General features: G+C 35.1%; 1 protein-coding gene across 1 annotated transcript in view; it reads left to right on the forward strand.

Annotated features, from left to right (window-relative positions):
• Positions 1-22,175, forward strand: part of EFTUD1 (elongation factor Tu GTP binding domain containing 1) — a gene marked incomplete at its 3' end in the record, with an annotated part of 67,271 nt that overhangs the window by 18,646 nt on the left and 26,450 nt on the right. Inside the window, exons 12-14 of the mRNA XM_009698765.1 lie at positions 5,573-5,724; positions 6,663-6,844; positions 7,510-7,645. Coding sequence (XP_009697067.1) covers positions 5,573-5,724; positions 6,663-6,844; positions 7,510-7,645 — 470 coding nt within the window. The remainder of the gene's footprint in view (positions 1-5,572; positions 5,725-6,662; positions 6,845-7,509; positions 7,646-22,175) is intronic.

Raw genomic sequence — 22,175 nt, forward strand, 5'->3', positions numbered from 1 at the left:
AATAACGTAAATAGTGTACACCAAAGAAATTCCATTTCTACTTTTCAGTGGTAAATAAAGAAAAGTCTATTGACCAAATAACCTGATGTACTAAAATTATATTTCGTGACTGCACTAGGGGATATAAAACCTATAATACTCCTATCATTTTCCTCCAGATAACATGAAGAGCACTTCTTTCACCTCAGCTTAAAATAAAGATATTTTTTTTTCTTAGGTGTCACCATGAAATAGGCATTTTCCTGTACAATTCTGCATGAAATTATGATGATAATTGTTTCTTTGTTTTGTGGTACAGCTTGTTTGCATGTCTTAAACCAACAGATTGTAGTGTACTTCATGTATTTCCTTTCTAATGTTTCCTAAAATCTGTGTTGGAAAATATGTAAATCTTGTGATTTTTGTCCAACCTTCAGCTAAAAAGACATTATATTGTCTTGATCAAAGGAAGAGAACATTTATAAAGTTCCAAGCTCTGTAAGAAATTACTGTCTTCTTGCAAGTAAGTTAATTTTTACGTTTAAAGGCAATATGACTTTCAGTGACTTCAGTGTGATCTGAACCCCTCATGTTCTGTTTACATTATTAGGTTTTTTTCTAAATTGTAGTCAGTGCATTAGAAATTAATATGGTGTGAGTCATCTGAACTGGCTGTCAGATTTGCAAGTTAACATCTGAAGATGGCACCCAGTTATATAATTAATAGACAAATATATGCCTTTCAAAAATTAAAAATCCTATTTATGGTTATTGTGAGTTAAATTTCATTGTAACAGTATACATTTGAATCCAACTAAGACCTTTGTAACTGATGTAAGAGAGGAATATGTGGTAATGGATAAAATTGGGATCTCTGGACAGAATTTAGCTTGTGTAATTGTAAGCTCAAGAGAGAAAAAGCTTGTAACATTCTGGAAGAATTTTGCTTCAAGTTTCTCCTTTCTATATTGCACATTTAGTATATGAGATAAAGGTCAGTGTATCAGTCAATATTTTTTCAAGGCAGTGTATGACAGCTTGATGTTGATATCTTAGTTTAATTATGCATCTCAGACTAAATGGTAATTGCTATGTAATATAATAAGAAACAGTTATCGAGTATTCCCCTTTGCAGGAGCCCTGTAAGATTGCTGTATGAAATTTCCTTTTGTGTACACATGTTTATTTCTACTGTGAATTGCTTGGTACTTTCAGTTGCAATAGAAAAGATAGAAAATAATCTTAGTAGGTGTAAATTTGTTTGTGAATGGAAATAGTTCTGTAGTCATTAAGCAGTTTAATCCAGAAATTAATGAACTTTAGAAGGATTAGGAAGACCACTGGACATACTCTGTGCTGAATTGTAGCAAACAAGCTGCATGTGAGAGAGCTGTCCTTAGGGATGCTGTTGTCAGAAGTCCTTGAGTGCCAGATGGTGAGCGGAACAGCAGCCAATGATTTAACTAACTAGAACTTAATTCTGAAGAGCAGAGTCATGAAGAGTAAGCCAGAGGATTCTCTCTAAATTACTGGAATTTGAAGATGTTAACAGAAATTACCCCCTTAGTTTCAGGAAGTCAAGCACATGTCCGTGAGTTTATGGAATTTAAAGTGGTAAAAACTGTACAGAGAGAAAGTATTCTCAGCAACTTCAGAAACAGTGTTCATGGGTCACAGACACTTCTTGATGGTAGTGTCAGTCTTCTGGAAATCAGTTGATGTTCTGACTGTGGTATTTCCTTTTTAAAATGGTCTGAAGATTAAAAGGTTAAAAAAATAAACAGCACTTTCTTTAATAATCGGGGCCAATTTATGTTTGGATTTTTTGTTTTAACTATTCACTATGAATTTTTGGAATGTTTTGGAATGAAGTCTCTCTTTGATAACATGGAAGAGTAGAAAAACTATCATATTCAGAGGATTGATTGCATGAAGCGTAGTTGTCATTCAGATTGAACTAAATGAGTTATCCCTGGAGGATGTGGGAATAAAGAAGTCGACAGTAGCTTGCTTACATTACCTGAAATCTGATGCACATCATTTCTGTAGCACTGATTCACTGCATGGTTGAGATTAAGATGAGTTAGTAATAATGTGGTTGCTCATCTATGTCAGCTCTATTACTTCTGCCTGGTTCACATGTACAGATGCTGTAGGATCTCTCTGGAGGTAGGGAATCTCTCTCTCTCCCCCCCCCCCCCGCTCCAGAATTTTCATTTCTTGTTTTTTGTGTGACTGCATGGTCCCATTTTTTGCTGCCAATATTATGAGGCTGTAGATCCTTTCTTATGGAGTGAAAAAAGAGGAGGGAAGAGCTATGGTAGGGAAGAAGAGGAGAGAATCAGTCTTCTGGTTTGAGCAGCATTTGTTCAAAAATTATTTCCCTTCTCATTGGTTTTGCCAACTGGAGAAATTGAATAAATCAGGGTATGATTTAACTGATTTTGTTGCAGATCCAGTGCCTTATGTGCATTAATCTTGTTCTGTGTTCTGCTTGAGTGTATTAAAATTCTATATAAGGATTTATTTGACAACATTATCTTTTTGTGGTTTCTAATGATACTACCAGGAGTGACTAATGTTATAGAAATGGATGCTGACAGAAATCAGGATGGAAGTCAAGGTTGTACCTACTAGCTAAAGTCCCACCCACACTCGCTTCTTATCAAATTGAGAATATAATTAACTGTGCTTGTATGTATTGCAACTTACACTAGTGCATTCAGAATTTTAAGGTACCTTTAACATTTGTAATTGGGGCTATCTGACACCTAAATATACTAATACTTTTAAAAATACCATGTAAAGGGGAAAAAAGCAAACAAACTTTTTTCTTTTACTCTCAGTATTATTTACACAAGTGAAAAGTATTTTTGGACAATAAAATGTGTTGGAATGCATACATATATCCTCATGTGTATGCTATGCCATCATATATAGACTACATTTATGACACCCTTGGCTGTCTCATCTGTACTTCCCTTATCAATCTCTCTCCTCTGGGAATTTTTCAGACATTCCGAACCCTTAAATAGCTTTGAACAGCTGCCTTCAGGAAAATAAACTCATCATAGAAAAGTTTTCTTCTCCACCATCTACTTTGCATTTTGTATTGTTAAGCCTCACTCTCTTTTGCAAGAAAACAAAAGAAAACTAAACAGAAATACCACACTGTCTCAAATTTCAGAGATACATATTCTCAATTCTGTCATAATGATTGTTTAAGAGATGATTTTAAAAAGGAAAAAAAAAATTACTGAGAAGTTTGTAGTGGCAATTTTATCTTGCTTTTGCCTTTTCTATGACACGTAATGTGTCTGTCCCAGGTTCCGAGTTATGAAAGTCTGTGCTTCAAATTCTGACATTTCATCCTGGGGGCTTCTCTTAGGTAATTTTTAGAGGTATTTTTATTGTAGTTTTCTTACGCTTTTGAGTTGAACTTTGGATTCAAGGTAAACATGATAACTGTGTTGAAAATTATTTCCTCAAGTTCTAAGAAGTATTTTGATAAAATGAAGGCTCTCATTAGACATTTTTTAAATTAGGTCTCTTGCAGAATGTGTTGTATGCATAAAAGCATCCGTATTATGATATAAAAAACTCTTACTGGCAGTGAGTTGGTCTCAGCCACATAATCTGTTCAGAGCTTTCTGCCCCTAATTAATCCAGTTAAGGACAAAGTAATTTTCCAGTAAGTGTCTCTGCTGGCTACATGTAAAAACTTTGACCCTCAAGTAATGGATTGTTTCCCTATTTGGGAGCGTGGAATGGTTGATACAGGGATGTGATTCAAATTTTTATTTTTTTTTTTTAACAGAGATCCTATTTATATGCCTGTTCTGTAAAGAAAAATTACTCTACCGCTGTAGTGCTTCCCACTGTTTTCGTCCTCTTAATCATTTGTTACTGTTACTGCTATTCAGGAAATCTTGAACTGTTTTTGTAAGTGTGGAAATTAAAGTAGAGAGAGGAAGTGATTTGTCCAAGGCTACTAGCCAAGCTAAAACTAATAATAACACGCTTTTGGTTTTAATGCTCTGTTCATCACGCTGTGTACTTGGTACAATTGACTGAAAGAATGCTAAACCATCTTAATACTAAGAACTGTTATTCTTGCCTCCATCATATGAGCAAATGCAGGCGTAAGGACACATCATGTAGATGGGGTTTTGCTGTGGGATTACGTTCACCTTCTTGAGTTGAAGTCAAGATTTAAGACTTCATGATTAGTTTGTCTGGTGGTGTTGTACAAAGGTATGTTTTACGATAGAGAGACTTTTTTCTGTTTCTTCTCTCGAGTTAGAATTCCATTAATAACATTCATATAATATAAAAAATACATTGATTATTACTTTGGAAACAAATTATTTATTAATGCTGGAAAGCAATATATATTGCCGTTGCTCCCAATGGAAAAAAAAATGGAAAACATTCTAGTTCCATGAAAAAAATTATATCTGCGTAACTTAATTGTTTTTTTTGGATGTAGGCACCTGATAGCATGTTACATGAGAAATTGTTGATGCTGAAATTACTAAGCAGAATAGATTGTTCTTAAGAGTATATGTAATGACTATAACAGGGCCACAGGTTCAGCTCTTTTATATGGGAAATTAACAGAAACAGAGGAGGAATTGGAAAGAGAAGATGACTAGTATCTGAAATTAATCTGCTTGTTTGGACTTTGTTAAATTAGAAGATAACCTCATATCACAGATTTTTATTTAAGACCAGTTTTAAAAGTCAAATAGATGATTTCAGGCAGTGCTGTTAGATTTCATATATGTGTAAATTAACATTGCTGTTTAAAATGCTTGAAAAGAGTTGCATTTAAAAACAATTCTGTTTATATTGCTTTAGGTGAGAATGAGAATGCCATTCTTCAATTTCTATTATTTATTGCTTTAAATCTTACATTAAAGCACTTTGTTTTAAGGCAGCGTTTACCAGTGAATAGATAGAAATTGCATCAGAATATTAAAATTATTTTTGTTGCTGTTGTCTCAGTTTTAAAGTCCTTTGTCCTTTATGAAGTTATTCACTTTATGGAACAGTAGCTATAGCAAGCAAAGACTTTTCCCTGTGTTTGAGCACTTGCTGTATAGACTACCTTAAAATAATAAAGAATACCACAAGTAATTTAAAATGACAATATTTGATCCCTATGTATTTGGAAGAAAAATCTGGTAGTTTTTTCTAACTATCTTGCTGTAGATAAGCTTAGATTAGTACACTGTATTCTTAGTCTTAGCTGTCATTCTAGCTCAAGATAACATACTAGACATGATGTCAAAAGCAATTTTGAAAATTGGCTTGGATCTTTTCTGAAAAAGTGAGAATTCACACGTCAGTCGGAGAAACTTGACTTATCTTAACAAAAATAAACAGAAGTTTAACATGATGGCCTCTTCCTTAACATGATAGAGGAAGAGTCTGCTAATTTTAGCAGACTTAAAATATATAGTATCATGGGGAGAAAGGGCGTTCTGCATAAATTTCTGCTTATGTCAAATATGGTATTCTAATTATTATGATTTAATTTATTTTAAAATAAATGACATTTTGAAATACAGTGTTTTAAAATACAATGTAGGCCTTTAACTCAAGAAGAAATAGCTCATCGGCGTGAGCTTGCGAAACGAAGGCATGCAGAAAAATTGGCAGCAAATCAAGGAAAGGTGCTGTCAGAAAAGCCCCCAAGTGAAAATTCATCTGAACTAACTGGGAACACTGGTGATATGAAAGGTATGTGATGCTCTGCTATCTGTTTTTTTCAGAGGATGTTTAGGAGTAGTGTCTAAGTGTTGTTAAGAGGCTGCGAACCTTACAAAGAATCATCCACATGCCAGTGTTGAACAGTTCAGTAAATGGAACTGAATGAAGAACAAGGAGGGATTTGTAAGAAAGCTGATAGTTCATAAATGCTGTAATAGTGCCATGGACACCGGTTCCTATAGCCTGAGAATGTGCTTGGTCTCAGTACTTTGAGTCAGTGAGAATAAATGATGCTTGAAGGAAGCGCTTTGCTGAAAAATTATTTAAATTTTTGCTCCAAGTAGAAAGGTGCGGTGATTGACTTTTGCCCTTGTGTATGGGGTAGTAAGATTCAGATTTGTTTACTTTATGCCAATATGTAATTTACACTCCTTTAAGCCTGTATGAGTGTAACTGTTTCATTTAAAAAACCAGACAAATAGACTAATAAAGGATTGGTACAAAAGCAGTGTATAAGCAACAGGACTGGATTATGACTTACAGTGATGGGTGTCAATCTCCCAAATAATAAATGATAGGACAAGAGGAAATGGCCTCAAGTTGTGTCAGGGGAGGTTTAGATTGGATATTAGGAAGAATTTATTCACCGAAAGGGTTGTCAGGCATTGGGGCAGGCTGCCCAGGGAAGTTGTGGAGTCACCATCCCTGGAGGCATTTAAAAACCGTGTACATGTGGTGCTTAGGGACATGGTTTAGTGGGGGCTTGACCATGCTAGGTTTACAGTTGGACTTGATGATCTTAAAGGTCTTTTCCAACCTACACGATTCTATGATTCTTGCTGTCTTTTAATGCATTACCAGATGTGATAGGGATAGTATGTAATTGATTTTTTTGTTTTTTCTTCAGATAGTAAGGCAAAAACTGTTTTGTTTTTTGTTGTGTTTTTTTTTTTAAAAACTTTGATTAGGTGAAGAGCAACAGCTCACTGATCAAGTAGAGATTGTAGAGACCTCAAAGGCAATGAAACAGAAAGCAGACAACAAGGAGTCTTTCATTGCTTTTGCTAGAGTGTTCAGTGGCGTGGTGCAAAGAGGGCAAAAGATCTTTGTTTTAGGACCAAAATACGACCCTGCTGAGGCTTTGCATAAGGTAAGGGGTGACAGTGAACCATTACCATAACTTGGGATTCTTTTGAAACACTGATGACTTAAGTTTTTACATGTTTCTCACTCAAAAATTTAAAAAACAAAAGTATCAAAGTAATTTACGTAACTGTGGTAATAGCTATTGTTTCCATAAATTCATTACAAACCTTAACATTTCCAAAATAGTTTAAGTACAGCATTATATTAGCTAACAATAAATCCAGGATGTCCATACTTTGATTGAAAGAAAACTTGTGAAGGAAAGAAAAATGCTTTTAGGGAAGAGGGAGGTGCATACTAGTATTTTAAAAATGTTGTTCTATGATCACAATCTCAAAACATTGAAGTTCATTACCTATGAGTTTACTTTAAAAGATTTGTTTTATGAGTGACATTGAAAAGTGACCTAGGAGTAGTACACACCTAAAAATTACCAAAGAAAGCATTATTTTTTTATTTTCTTGGTAACATTTGCTCATTTGCCACAAGACTGTATTTTTGGAAGGGGAAAAATTATTTTCAAGTGTATGTTGATTTTGAATATATAACTTTTGAAATGAAAATGCTTTAGAATTTATTTCTTAGCTTTGGAATGCAGGGAGGTCTTGAGGAAGTTTTTATCAGTACTCGGTGACAAATATCCAACACTGGTTGTTTTACTCTGTGTAGCTGTCATCCCAGTGTTCTGCTACAAATGATCTGCAATTAGTACCTCATATGACTTGTTGTACATTGGAGAACCTGTACTTGCTTATGGGAAGAGAACTTGAAGATCTTGAAGAAGTACCTGCAGGAAATGTTCTGGGTAAGGTTTAACTAGTATTTAATTTCCTAGAACTTGAATCCTTATATCGTCCAAAATGAATTGAAATTGTTTTGGTGTGATTAATAATAAGAAAACTTAACTAAATCTATGAATGTTTTTAGGTATGTTGTGTATCCAAAAAATGAAGCCATGCTAATTAAACTGTGATTTCTGTGAGCTTTGAATTGTGAGTAGGGAAAAGATGCCTGAATAGGAGAAAACTAGGGATTACATTAGCCTGTTATCTTCAGGTTGGAGTATTGCCAGGCAAGCATCGCTGCTGGGAATTGCCAAAGGCAGCAGTAAGGTCTCATATTTTATAAATTGCAAGGATTATTATAATATTTTCCCAACAGTGGAAATTCTGTAATATGACTTCTCTAGTGGTGGGGATAACTGTAGTTTTATTTATGGATCTGCTTGAACTATGGTGCTAGAATTTGTTTATTTTATGGCTGTGGCAAGTTTTTCTCTTTCTCCATGGACACGGTTTTAAGAGATAAGTCATCCTAATCGTTGAGTTACGCTCTTTTTGTGCCTGATTCTGAGCTGCTTTGCTCTAGAGTATGAATAGCATTCTTTGCTGGTTTTGTCCTTCATTTGTCTTTCTTTAATATCAGAAGTAGTATTTAGAATTTAGAAAGTGTAAACTTGTAAAATTATTTGGTTCTTTATTTTTTTCAGTTTGTGAATGAAAATGTATGAACTACAGTAACATAGAAGATTTTTTTTTCCGTGTCTATTGTCTGATTTTTAGAAATTTATAGTAAATTTATAGTAAATTAAACATATGTGTATGTCCTAGTTTTGACTAAAACAGGACGAATTCTCCTATGCTCTGTCAGGATTCTAGGACCAAGCAGATTCTTCTTTTTTTAGACAGATAACCGTGCTGGTTGCTTTAATCATGGACCTGGTGTTCAGAACATAAGCAGCTGGTGAATTAGTTTTATTTGGAAGCTTAATATTTAAAATTCTGAATTATACCTTACTGTAGTCTCATGCTCAAGTTGATCGTTTTCAGTACCAGAATGTATTAAGTAAATGATCTGTTTACCTTGAAAAATGATTAAGAGTTTGGAAAAGAAAAACCCCATCCCAAAACACTCTGCAGTAAAAGTGAAAGGGTATTGTCTTCATGCTTGCCAAATGATAAATACTGCTGGAGCTGCTGCCTGCAGGGAAAAATATATTGTGAGAATTCTATTATACATTTAATTTTAAGAATTGCACGAAATTTCGAAACGTTTTTGTAACCAATTAATTCTACCAAAAAGTTGTGAGTAGTCTCTACTGCTAAAGGCTGCTCTTCAGTGGGATCTAGCTTTGAGTTGAGTAATACAAAAGTTCTAAATAATGACACAAGATTTGTCATATTTAGAAGAATACAATAGAATTTTAAGATCAGAATTAAGTCAGAGGTCTTAGCAGCACTGTGTTTGATATTTCATCTCTTTTTACCAGATCATTGTCTGGTCTCTTTATATATTGACAAAACAGGTTTTCATTTTTACCTAGAACATACAAGCTCAAGTATGTATGTATTTTTTTAAAAAATCTTATGTAATTTTAAATAATTCAATAAACACCTTTACAGATTTCATGCTGATTTACCACATTCAGGAGAAAATGCAATACATTAATATGAAAGGAATCTGTAACAATGGTGATGCAAGAGTTTTATTATTCCAGTTAGTAACAATGATTTCTGTTTCAAAGGCCGTTAATCTTCCATCTTTAAAGCTACAGCAGTGATTTCTCTCCAGCCATATAAGGAAATTGCTTGTAGATTATCTAGTAAATTAAGGAAGCTTTACTGAAAGCCCTGTAGTTTTACTCTGTATAATTAAATTATTGCCATAAGGAATACGCAGTTAGTCATGACTGCCTATTTCTACTTTAAAACTCATGGCAGAGGGTTTTTTTCAGATTTTTTTTCTTCAGGGTTTTGGGTTTTTTTTGCTATTATCAGTTGTTTCTTAAAAAGAAGAATCTGCTTGGTCCTGTTCTTTACACTGGCTTATGCAAAGGTTTAATGATCAAAGACAGGGCTTAATACATAGGTTGTTTTACTGAAGATGAAAAGATTTCATCCCTTGTTCCTTGTTTTCAATTAATATTTCCTTAAAATACTAATCTCCTTTTAATTGCTAAAAACCTGTGAAACTTCTAGCAAAATATTGTAAGAAGAAAAGGTAATGAAACATACTGTATTTGAACTACAAAGCTGTCACACAAGCAGAATTCAAGAACATCCAGCTGAAAAGCAATACTGTGTCCCTGTCTAATATGCATAGACATTCTGGCAAGCTTTGGAAAGTTATTTTCTGGTATTGTTCTGAGTTCCTAGAAGTTAGGAGTTAGCAAACTTATTGCTTTGCATTAGTTAATTTGTATTGCAAGCTTGCAGCTCGAATGTTTCATCAAAAGTATATGTCAAGAAGCTTTAAGCAGTACGTCATTTTCAAGTAATATGGCAAACACAAAATACTGCTGCCTTCCATGTAGCTGTTTAATTCACGATTTTTCTTCTTTACAATCTCTGACTGCAGTACATTTTTGTGGTCCTTTAGTAGGAGGTGAAATATGAGTTAAAACAAATGAAACTATTCTTGGGGACCAAGGATAATAAAGTCTTTGTAATAAATCTTCTAAAAATTGTCAGACTGTTCTATGAAAAGAGTAAAATTCTTGTCTCTGACAAAAACACCTGGTTTGTAGAATTTGTGATTTAGAAGCACTATTGATTTCTCCACTCTAAGATCTAAAAAGGAGTATGTGAACAAAATGCCTTCTGAGGAGAGAATACTGTTTTATTTTTCACTTTTTTTTTTCACCTGCACTGCTGTTAAAGGTCCTGTGCCAGCAGACAGGAAATTATACTTGTTAACTGATGCTACTGGGTTCTATTCTGAACTACTTCGAATGAACAGAGACCTTGCAGGAAAAGAATCTCGTTACTGGAGCAGCAGATAAGGGTTATACTAGATTAGGTATGTGGACTTGGGTTCCAAATGGCACTTGTATTTAGGTGAAACTGCTGAGTGAAAAACATTATAGTCATTGGAATGAGCCATAAAAAGCATCTTGATGTTTAATTTGGAAAAATGTTGAAGTACTTAACCAAAAGTAGATCATGTGTCTCGATGCACAGTTTAAGGAATAGCTTATTTTCCTTTATCATGTCGCAGGCCTTTTGCATGGTATGCAGTTGCTGAATTTGAACCTCCCTGTGGTTGTCAGGTTTGAGAGTCCTGGGAGTGAGGGCCTTATCTTGCAAATGTTCCACCTACCTGCAGTGGTGGAACTGCAGTGCCAGCCTTCTCTGTATCACTCTGTCCTGTTTTAACGGCCATGTGAACTTCTGTACCGGCGTCACTTGTCTTGTGGTTAGGCTGATGCCTTATTGTCTTAACAGAAACAATGTTACCTGTTTCATAAATTCTAACTAGGTATGTCAAAAATCATACTTAAATTCCAAATACAGAAGTACTCTGTGCTTGCAAACATTAAATGTGACAATAATGTATGTCACCTAAATCTGTATCTCAAAATCAGTTGAGATCTTTTGATTCCAAGACATCTTGAACACATTTTACGCTCCCCTTTTGAAAACTGCCTGAATATCCATTGGAAAGAAAATGTTGTATCATAGATCTTGGACACAAGTCTATGTGCTGTTTTGAAAATACTGTCCTGTGTCTTTAAGGAGAGAAACGGTACCTAAATACTAAATTCCAAAGGCTGCCTGACTGATGTATCATTGCATGTTCTTAAGTGACACTACAGTTAATGCTGACCTGTGTTTGCATAACCTAGTGCTATGCCAATAGCAAGCTACTGTAATTGCCCCATTTTCTTTAAAGGTTTGTCCTTCTTTGCTATGACAAAAATTTATCAGAGAAAGGACCTTGATACAGGCAATCATCTGGCTATCCAGATGTGCTTAGCTTCTTTAGTTTATGGAGTGTTATAGAAGCTTAGGTTCTTGCTAGGACACTCCCCCTTGTCGTACAGGGAACTTCTATGATACTGGAGGTTCCTGCTGCCATGCAAGCATCTTCTCCAGATGTATTCTCGTTGACAAGAAGTGAAGCCCTGGCTGTAGTGTGAAATGCCTTGATCTCTAGTTTAGTTATCATAGCTCTTCTTACTTGTGCTTAGTTTCTCTTGTAAAAAGGAAGACTCTAAATGGTCCAGTCATGAATTGTTAATTGATTTAATATGCATGTTGTATGTTAAGTTCTTCTGTTTGCCAAGTAGTGTTAGGTATTGTTTAACAAACTGTGGAGACTGATAATGCAGGTACACAAATAGCAAAATCAACACTTAACATAATTTTTCTTTTCAGATTTGTTTTGTTAATGAAAAGTGTGGGGAAGCAGTATTTATGATGTCATTTCATGAATGAAAAAATGTTGCTTCTTTATCAGCAGGGAAAACAGTAACTTAAATTAATACAGTGTTAAAAGTTCCGCAAAGGAGATTATTACAGGCAAGTTTTAAATCATTTCAGTTATGTTTCTATGTTAAGAATATTCCATCTAAATCAAAACTACCTCTATCACACCAGTAAGTGTTGTGATGCATTAATAAGTCTGTATTCTGGGGAATGCGAGAGGAAGTGGGGATCATTGATTTGCTTGTTATATATTTATATATGTTTGTGTGTACATATATGTATGTATATATTTAAACCAGGCAAAGGAAAAGTACAAATACAGGGAAAACATCATTTTTCTAACACTTACTCTGATATTTTTGTAGTTGAAGATGATGAAAAGAACTTAGTGGGTGATCCCCAAAGTGACAAAGGAGAAGTTAGAAGGCAGTATGTGAGGAAAAAGTAATTTGGGCTTATAAGTAAAGATTGAGCAAGTGTGTGCCCTCCTAGATGCACATAATAGCTTCCATTTTTTCCCTTCGTTTTTGTTATTTTTTCTTGTTACTGTCCTGCAGTTGAAGGCAAAATACCTTTTTTGTTCTATGCAAAAAAAGGGGGGTTTTAGTAATGAAAACAGTTGTTGGAGGTAGTGTAAAAATATATTTTAAATAGGCAAAAAGTAGTAGTGAGTTTTTTTTGTGATGATATGCACAGATTAAAGGCCTAGGCTTCCCATACTGGGTATTAATTCTTATTTCTAAGTAATTTAAGTAAATGCTGATGTAAAAACCCAAGGAACATGTTTCTGAAAACACTGGTTTAGGTATATACACATGTTTAGGTACTTGTATAAGTGAATAATGTTGTGGTTGGTTTGTTTGTTTGTTTTTTACACTTGGCTCAGTGCCATGTTTTTCTGAATAAATAATTGAATGATCATCAAGTGATAGATTTTTGTTAATTGGAATAAAATTTAATCTCGAGGCATGTTGTACATGCACCCTCGTGCATGTGCACACACATGAGTTCAGAATAACATGCATCTTAAAACTAGTGTGTGTACTGCTTTTTATCCACAAGTACCACAACAATAGTCTTGTGTTTGCTAGCATACAAAAACCAGATTTTTCTTAGAGCTGCCTGTATGACCACTGAAGTGCTTTTTTTGTTTTGCTGAATACTGTTAAAAGCAAAGCTTTTCCCTTACCACTAGATTTGTAGTGCTTTAGTGTAATGTTCATAGGAGACTAGATGATTTCCTGAATCTTTTCAAATGCAGTTAGCTATGTGAATATCAAACGTTCTACCAAATTAAGAACATTTGTTTCTTTAACTTACCAAATGATGTGGTTAAAAGCAGGAATCTAGAAGTCACTCCTGTTGCCAGCTCACTATGAACTGACTTCCTACATGACAAACTGCTGCGTACCTTTGTTTTTCAATGCCTAAAATGCTTGTTTTCCCATACAATGTTCGTTCATGTTTTAACTATTTATAAGGCACTTATAGGATTCTTGACATGTAAACAATATGACATGGGAAATGTAGGTGATAAGATTCATGCTTCTGGATTTTTTTGTACCTTTCTGAAGATAGGTGGCATACATCTGCAGTTAGCATGAAGAGCTGGTGTGAAGTAGTATAGCTAACCTCATTACAAGGTGTCTAACAAGCATTTTGTTCCTTTAGGACTTCATCGAACAATTTAGGAGCTTTTAATAAGCAGCCTCTCTTAAGAGCAAAGAGCAGCTGCAAGCAGCAATGCCATTTTAAAGGCCCAGAATGGCTTTCTAGGACTGATGCCAAGTAGCAAGCGTTACCACCTTCTGTGAAAGCCCTAGGAACAGTCCTGCTGTTGCACCAGCCTTTTATTTCTGTGCAAACATTTGGCGGGCTAATTTCACTCTCTGAATCAGTAATGTGATTATTTAAAAAAAAATAAAATAGCCAGCTTGAAGTGATTCCAGCTGCATGGTCTGTCTCATCTGAGCATACTATGATCAGTGAACACAGGAGGGCAGTCTTTCTCAAGAATGTTACTGAAATTAGCTGAAAATAGTGAATGAAACAAAGAAATCTCAAACCTTTGTCTTCAGTTTTGGAATACTTACAATTTTTATCACTAGCTGCCATCTTATAACCCCAATAAAATAACATTGCATTTTTAACTAGTTTATAGTGATCCAGCATTATTCAATAAAAGGTATATAATTGGATGGATTTTGTTATTGAATGACGTTTTATCTCTGTGAACTGTTGAGTTTACTTGACATCATTGTATCTATATTAATCTCCTATCCAATTAATGTTTCATGAATAATTAAATTGTTGAAAAAGTTAAAGAAACAACTTAAACATATTTGACCTAAAGACTTAATCTGTTGTTTGGCCTCTTTCAGTGCTGGAAACTGAAACCATTTTCTTAACTCTATTTTTGCTGTAGTGGACTTGATCCCTTTGCAGTTAAGTGTTCTTTGCTGTGTGTGGTTCCAAAAAGCAGGCTGATTAATTTGTATTGCTTATTGGGCAATGTAACATAACATGGTGCACAACTAATGAACTAGCATCAAATGAAGTTAGAAGTGTGGTTTGCTGATCATCTGGTAAGTTTCCTTTAACCTGTTTGCCTTACCATTTCTGCTCTTTTATTTGTGACTCCATTTTAGGGGATTTGACTTGACAAACTTCAGTGCAAAAGAAATAAGTGATTCATTACCTTGTTTTCAAATTAGTATCAACATATCACTGGAGAGGAAAAAATATGACATGTCTTAGGTCAAAGGTCATTACACTGACATGTATCTTGTTCCGGCTAAGGTTTTTTTGGGGAAGAACACTTTGAATGGTTAATAGTTTCCTTATAAAGCCTCTTTAGGTTGGGTGTTTTTTAAATTTATATTGAAGAATTTAAATTGCTTTTAGAGTAGCTATATTTTTTCTATTTTTCTGACTGTAGCTTCTCAAGACTATAAAAGGAAATCATAAGTGTAGTAATTCTTTCTGAAGAAAACCACTTCTAAATTCTCTAGTGCTTCTGGAATGTTCTCTGCTCTAATTTTCAGGAGTTTATTATGAGATCTTAAAAATTTCTGTAGTCTTGCCATGGGAATACAAGGGGGGTTTTAATCATATTTAAAAATTGAACTGCATAAGATTAAGCTAAAGTCATAATACATTTATCTAGCCAAAAATGCCTTTTAAGTTTGCTCTTGACCACTGTTGAATTATAATGTCAAAAAATTCAAGTAATTAAGGTTTTGAGGAAAGGAGAGAATGCAAGGAAACATCCTGTATCAGTTTTAAAGCAACTTTTAGTTATTACAATCTGTAAAAATCTGAGCTTTCATGTAAATGAAAATTAGATTTCTAAATAATCTTCCAAATGTGAGGCAAGCGCTCCTGATTCTTTGGGGTTTGTATGCAGACAGATACTTGCTGATGCTTGAGGTTTCCCAAATAGTACCAGAAGGAAGACTGCCCAGACTTGTCTGGGTTCGTTGTTGCTACTTATATGCCTGTGGGCAGCAGTGGGACTAACAAGAATCGAGACAATTTCATACCATTGCTGCTTGAAGAAACTCACAGAACAGCAGCAGGCACATGCTCTGCAGCTGCTTAATAGAAAAGATCTATTTGGTTTGAGGGCTTGAGGTGCAGGCAGTCATCTCTGTTTATCACCCCTGTGTTTGCTTCAGAAAGAAGTGATTTTTGGCCTTGGGACTTCAAATTTATTAGATGCCTATTATTACACTGTTATACATTGATCAGAATTCAGGGCCAGTGTTAAGAGACAGACTCCTTTTCTTCCTGTAAGGGTGCAGTCATTGCCTCTGGGCAGATGTTATTCAGCCTTTCAATAGCTAATTGTTTATAGGTTTAGGTCCCAGATACTAGCTGGCTTATCTCCAAAATTTCCAAATCTTCTGTATGAGTACTTGGTTGAGTGTGATTTTTCAAGTCTCTTTAAAATGAGAGGATAGGGATTTTCTCCAGTATTTCAGTTACTTTCTTTAGTCAGTATCAATGTATTATTTTCAGTCTCTCCCTCTTTGAAACTCAGTATGTCCATGTGTAAATAAAGTGAGAACAGTTACCTACAGAAGTAACCATATTTATTACTTGGCTAATGAAACTCTTATGTTTTTTCCAATGCTGTAAGAGAGGAGGAGTGTTAAAGTAGTTAGTATCACCGATGTAAAATGGTAATAGAAGTCTCAAGGTGAAGTTTTGAGATGATTGGCTGAGCTCACATCCGTAATGTTGCATTTGGGATTTTTTCCAGCATGCTGAGATACATCCCTGATGATTTTGGGAAATTACCTCACATTTTCATTGGAAGAGCCTGAAAACTATACCCTCCCTCAATCTGCTTATAAAAATTACTTGGAGCATGCTTTTGTCTTTTTGGTGTTTTGTTTTTTTTGTGTTTTTTTTTCTTTTTTAAACCAGTATCCTCTTTAAGACTAGAATGTCAGTATTGTTTAGTAGGTGGCAGTTTATAGTATACCCATGTGCTCTCTGCTTTATTACAATATGGTTCTAACTTCCCTTGATTGGTTGAAAATCTCTAAAGAGACTTTAGTATCCACTACTAAATGAGGATCTAGGATAGATGAATTAAAGTGACTTCATTTTTGTACTCAGAATTCCATTTCTAAGAATATCCTGCCTGTTAGTGCTGCTATGAAATACTGCACAAAGTGGGAAACATCAGTTCAGGGATGAACTTGGACACTATGATACTAGAGTAAATGGCTGAGAGATTCAGCAAGCATACCTAATTTGAGGAATTAGTGTTTCAGGTTCAGTTTTTGACAGAGGTGTAAATTACCTGATTTAACAAGGATCTGTATTTAGACTATATAATTGAACCTTTTATCCCTCTGTACAAAACGGCATTAGGCTTTTTTTCCTACTTCTGAATTAAACACACTGGAGAATTCCCTTTGCAGAAGTAGTTTGCTGTAGAACTCAAACTTTCAGAAAGCTGTTTTAAAGAAACATTTCCTTTGTTTAATGTGTCCATGGGTTTTCTAAAATTCAAACAGAAAATAACAGTGTCATTTCGAGAATAGGTACGAAATAATTGCTTCAAGCACAAATGAGTTTGAAAATACATGCCTTATTACATGTAAATTCATCTATAGCAATTCAGACATAAAAAGACACCATAAATCAAACCTGTTTAGGAATGTGTGCAATTACCAATGCAGAAAAGAAGTTTTATTTTTCAAAGATTTTAAGTTTTACAATGTTATTTATGGAAAATATGTCTCTAATGCTACCGTGATGGTGTACTTGAATCATAGTAGTATTTTTGAAAAGTGTGTTATTTTTAGTCAGCTGGCTATTCCTTTAGCTGTTCCGGTCAGATAAAGTTCAGTTTCTATCAGATGAATTAAGCTTTTCAGATTGATTGCAAAGATAGATAATTCATGTACTAAAAGGTAGTTGTAAAGTGTAGATAGTTGTCGTAGTATCGAGTCATTAGTATACTTCGGGGCAGATAACTAAATAAAAATGTAGCTAGCATTTAGGCTAGACTTTTACTTAAGTGTGGAATTGCAAAGATATTGAAGGGTGTAAAAACTTACATTAAATCATTAAATTATCCATTTGGATAATCTTTGGTTTTTGTATCTTAGAGATATATTTGACATGTGCGTGCATCTCCATTCCTAACATAGCTTCGCTCTTGCCAGGCTTCAAATACAGTGCTGCTTCTTTATCCTTTGCAGTCTCAATCAGGACAGTGTGTTTTTCCAAACGCATCCTTAAATAACACAGACTACCTGCCTAGGTAATTTTATTAATGATACAAAATATTTTCGCTTCTGATGTTTATCAGTGCTGAAATATACCATGTGTAACTTGGGGGAGGGCAGAAGAAACTTGGATCTAGAAATTACAGTTTGTGTCTCAAAATGTTACCCTATCTGTGCCCTGTAGGAGACAGTGAACGAGTGGTAGATAAAAGTTTTTCTAGGCAGCGTAGGTTTTGTTGGTTAAATCTAGTTTGTCTCTATTTTTGCATAGTCCTTGACTTCTGAGTAATTTCTTTTAAATGTTGTCTTTTTCAGCTTTAGTACACCAACAAGTTATTCTCCGTATATGTGGCTTTTAGCAATAGAAAATTTATAATTCTCTTGAATTTGTAATGTTCTCTATTTCTATATAAGCTCATTTCCAAGGTTATGCAAAATTGAAACTCCTTTACATGGCTTTGAATAAGGCTTTTCCCCATCTTTATACTTTAAACGAATATCCTGTGAACAAAACAGTTCTCAAGAAAAAAATTGGTGGTTTTCTTTGTTTTTCACTGAGTTTCAGTTTCTGATGACATATGCAAAACTGTCTGCTGGGGATTATATTTGAAGTTGAATATCAAATTATCTCAATATTCAGAGCATCTCAGTTATCATGGTGATGACAATTCCTTGACAACTCAGGGTAGTTAGATAGTTGTAATGTAATTTTCTATATGTTTCTTTACTAGAAGTGGAAATAGGAACTAGGTAACTTGTTTTATCCTTTAAACTGTTTTCTTATTCCCATCTAATATGAAGCCAGAGGGCACTGTTTTTCAGACAATACAAAAATGTGTAGCTATTTCAATTTTGGGTAAAGGTCTCTCACGGATTCACAGCACTGTCAGCGTAGTGTAAACTTTGGATTATAGTTTTTAATGTGCATTTCTTCATGCAGAAAATCTACAAATGTTTTGACTCTAAATTAAATTAATCTCATGGAGAATTCTGAAAGCCAAAAATCTGCAGTCTGTGGTGCCTACTTATTAGCTCAACTTGGAAATGATGTACTGGTTTCAGAGGCAGCGTAGTGTTGAGTAAAGCCACTGTCATGAAAACATCTTGTTTAGCTTCCGTTTTTTCTTTGATATTTCCTTTGTCCTGAGAAAAGCTACTATTGTATATGAAAAAGACATGGGAAAATTTGTCTCTCTGAATGTTTCTTTAACTTTCTTGCCTACACTAATTGCCTTCTGTACAGAGTAATAGTCAGGCTGTAGAAATTAGGCTGGACCTCCCGCAGCTGTCTCTGGAGTGTTAACATGGCTCTGAAGTCTACCCTTTTTCCCCTAAGTTCCCTACCCCAAATATTAGTGCTAACCTCCTGTTTTCTTTTTGGATTCCACTTTTCTCTCTGCCTTTCCATCTGTTACTCTACCTCAGCTTTTTATTTTGATTACCTTAGTTATCCCATGCCAATAAAGTAAGACTATATGAGAATATTTTAGTTAACCACAACCTAAGCAAATGCAAAAGCTCTTCTCCTAACTGGCATTGTTTATGCAATATAAACCACTAATCCATGAGGGCAATTTATTTGAATATTTTTTAAATTCCTGCTTGAGCACTTCCTAATCTTAGTCAGGCCTCCTGTGTAATGGAGAGAGGAGCAGGATACACGCTTTCACACCCGCATGTGAAGAAGTGTTTGTCTTATTGTGTAATAGACCTAGTGCCTGTAACACGCAGCATTCTTGCAATAAATACCATCTGTGGTTGTGAAATGCCTCCACTTCTACATTTGAACTAGCCACAAAAGCCTTTTATTACTTTGTGTATTTCTCTTTTGCTTCCATTGTCTGTTGTTACCAAAATTTCTTCAAGGAGTTTAGGAAAAGCAGGGAGGGGGTTGCAGTGAGGGCATGGGAGTCTGAGCGAGGAAGACCAGTTTGGAAGCAATGCTGTGCACAACCCTACTGAACATGAACATGGTTGCAGAGAATTGAAATCCTGTCTAACAAATGAGAAGGTTACAAAGTCAAGAGATTGTTAATAAAGGCTATGTTTTAGTGAGTTATTTTCTAAATATTTTCCTGAAATTTTGATGTTGTTTCATGCCTCACATTAAATTGCAAAAGTGTTGTGAGGGCTGTTTGGCCTGTATCGGGGTGTGAGTCATGAAGTTGGCTTTGTCTGGCTTGTGAACTGTGGGGGGGAGTTAAGGCAGGGCTATATTTAGGAGTATCAACTGATGTCAAACTGTGGAGCACTGCTAAACAACAGTGTTAAAGGGGCAGCACTAAATGTTTTAAGCTCAAAGTTTAGATTGTTTGTAGGGGTTTATCATTTAGTAAATAATTGGAAAAGCTGATATTTACTAGAAATATTCTGCAGAGCTGCAACCCAAGCAGTGTGAGTTTCTACTTCGTTTGTACTTATCTAGTGACAGCTATTCTAATTTCATTGTCAAAACTGTATGAATTGAAAATGGCAAGCATAGATAAAACTTCTAGTTTCACCTTTAATGTTTCAGAATCTGAGTTTGTAAGAATTTGTTATTTATAAAGAATTGTTTAATCCCAGTTATAGATAGATAAGGATAATATTTGAGGGGCTGTTACCATTGAGTTTTTGTCTTAAGGTGCAGAACAGCTGCTGACTTGACTTGATTGTATTTTGAAATTTTGGCATTAGTACCTGCAACCAAATTTAGGTACCTTTTTGCATCTAATTAAGGCTAAAAGAAGTATGGTTCTTTTCTAACCTTTCTTGCTCCCTGCTGTCTAACTCTCTCCAGTGATGTCTGTTATGTATTTGGGCAAAAATCAAGCCAGTGATTTTAAAAAATGAGAGGTTCCATTTTCCAAGGCTGCTCCTCTGTCATAACTGTCATGGACTGTAGCTAGTGTTTTTTATGGGGTTTTGCGTTTGGTAACCTTCCTTTGTGCAGGCATGTTTTGCTATATAATTCACTTAATTTGGTAGTGAACATTTTATATTGCCATCTTTGTTTCTGGGCCTGTGTGAAGCCAGTGAGATTGCAATAGAAAAATTGCAATGAATTTAAGGACCCCAGCTGAGATGGTGAGTCAAAGCTTTTCTTTACAGAATGGACATTTCTGTTATCTTAATGAATTTGAAGTGGACAGGTTTTTCAAAGGCACTTGGTGTTGGTTTAAGCACACTGTTATTGACTAGAATGTAGGCAGACCTGAACCAAGACCATGTACTGGTAGGGAAATAGAAAAGCCACACTCAGAATATATAAATTATGCAGTTGTTTAAGTTAATGTATGGAGGATAAGTCAGTTTATCTGTTACTGTCATTTTAAGCTTCATTGGCTAAGGTATTGTCATGGCCAACTTTGACAGAAGTCTGTTTTGGTGACTAACTGGATTTCTGAAACATAATATTGAGAACCAAATACTCATTTGGTGTTTTACAAGTGTTGTATGTTAAGATTTGTACAAATCATGCTTTATGCAATATTGAAGTATTGGGTCAACCATTGTGAGTTGCATGACTGTGAACTCGTTAATGAAAATGTGAACCTGCTGGTAGTTCTTGTTACATCCGGTATTGCACTTGCACAAGAGCAAAGGCATTCAAACTGGTGTGTCCCCCCCCCTTGCCCCCCCTTTAGTCTGCTGGAGCTGTTGAGGACAAGGAAGTTGAAAGCACATGTGATGAATTCTAAAGACAGCCTACATGGTTCAAAGAGCTGTGTGTTGAGAAGCTTTCAGAAAGGGGTTCTGAAATGTGTGGAATCCTGATGGTTACATTTTTTGGAGCTTTTCCACAAAAGACTAATTGTTTTGCGACATTCAAAAAGCAAGTTCTCTGAGCAGTGGTACTAACAAGGCCTGGATTCCTGTGGACTGGTGTCCTTAAAATCCTCAGCTTCCCTCTAAGCTACGCCTATCCTGCAGTTGTGCGTGTCCCAGTTGGCCAGCCAGGATGTGCATGCTGGTCGCCAGGCAGCTGCTTCCAAGTGGGATATATAATGATCGTGTTTTGCCTGCCCTTTTTTCAGTGTGCTCTCCAATTTTGGTTTCCCTTCAGTACTTACCCATTGATTTTACATAATTTGTGGAAACTTAATTATATCTGAACCCTCTCCTCTCTCTCACTGGTAAAGTTAGTGGAAGTTGACAACATGTTTAAAAGTTGTTGAGGGGAGACTCTGTGATTACAGGAGTTGCGTTTACTTTGGAAATGAGACTAAAAAACCTACTCCGTTTTTAACGGATTCTTTTGTATACATATTCCCATCAGGAAGTATGACATACTGTGTTGGAAGCATTGCTCAACCAAAAAAAGTAATTTTAAGTAATCAGCCATTTTTAGCAGAAATTCTTTTCATTTTTAGTAGAAAAGGTTCATCTACCCAGAACTCTT

This window comes from Cariama cristata, unplaced genomic scaffold (genome assembly GCF_000690535.1).
Source record: "Cariama cristata isolate BGI_N322 unplaced genomic scaffold, ASM69053v1 scaffold22224, whole genome shotgun sequence".
NCBI lineage: Eukaryota > Metazoa > Chordata > Aves > Cariamiformes > Cariamidae > Cariama > Cariama cristata.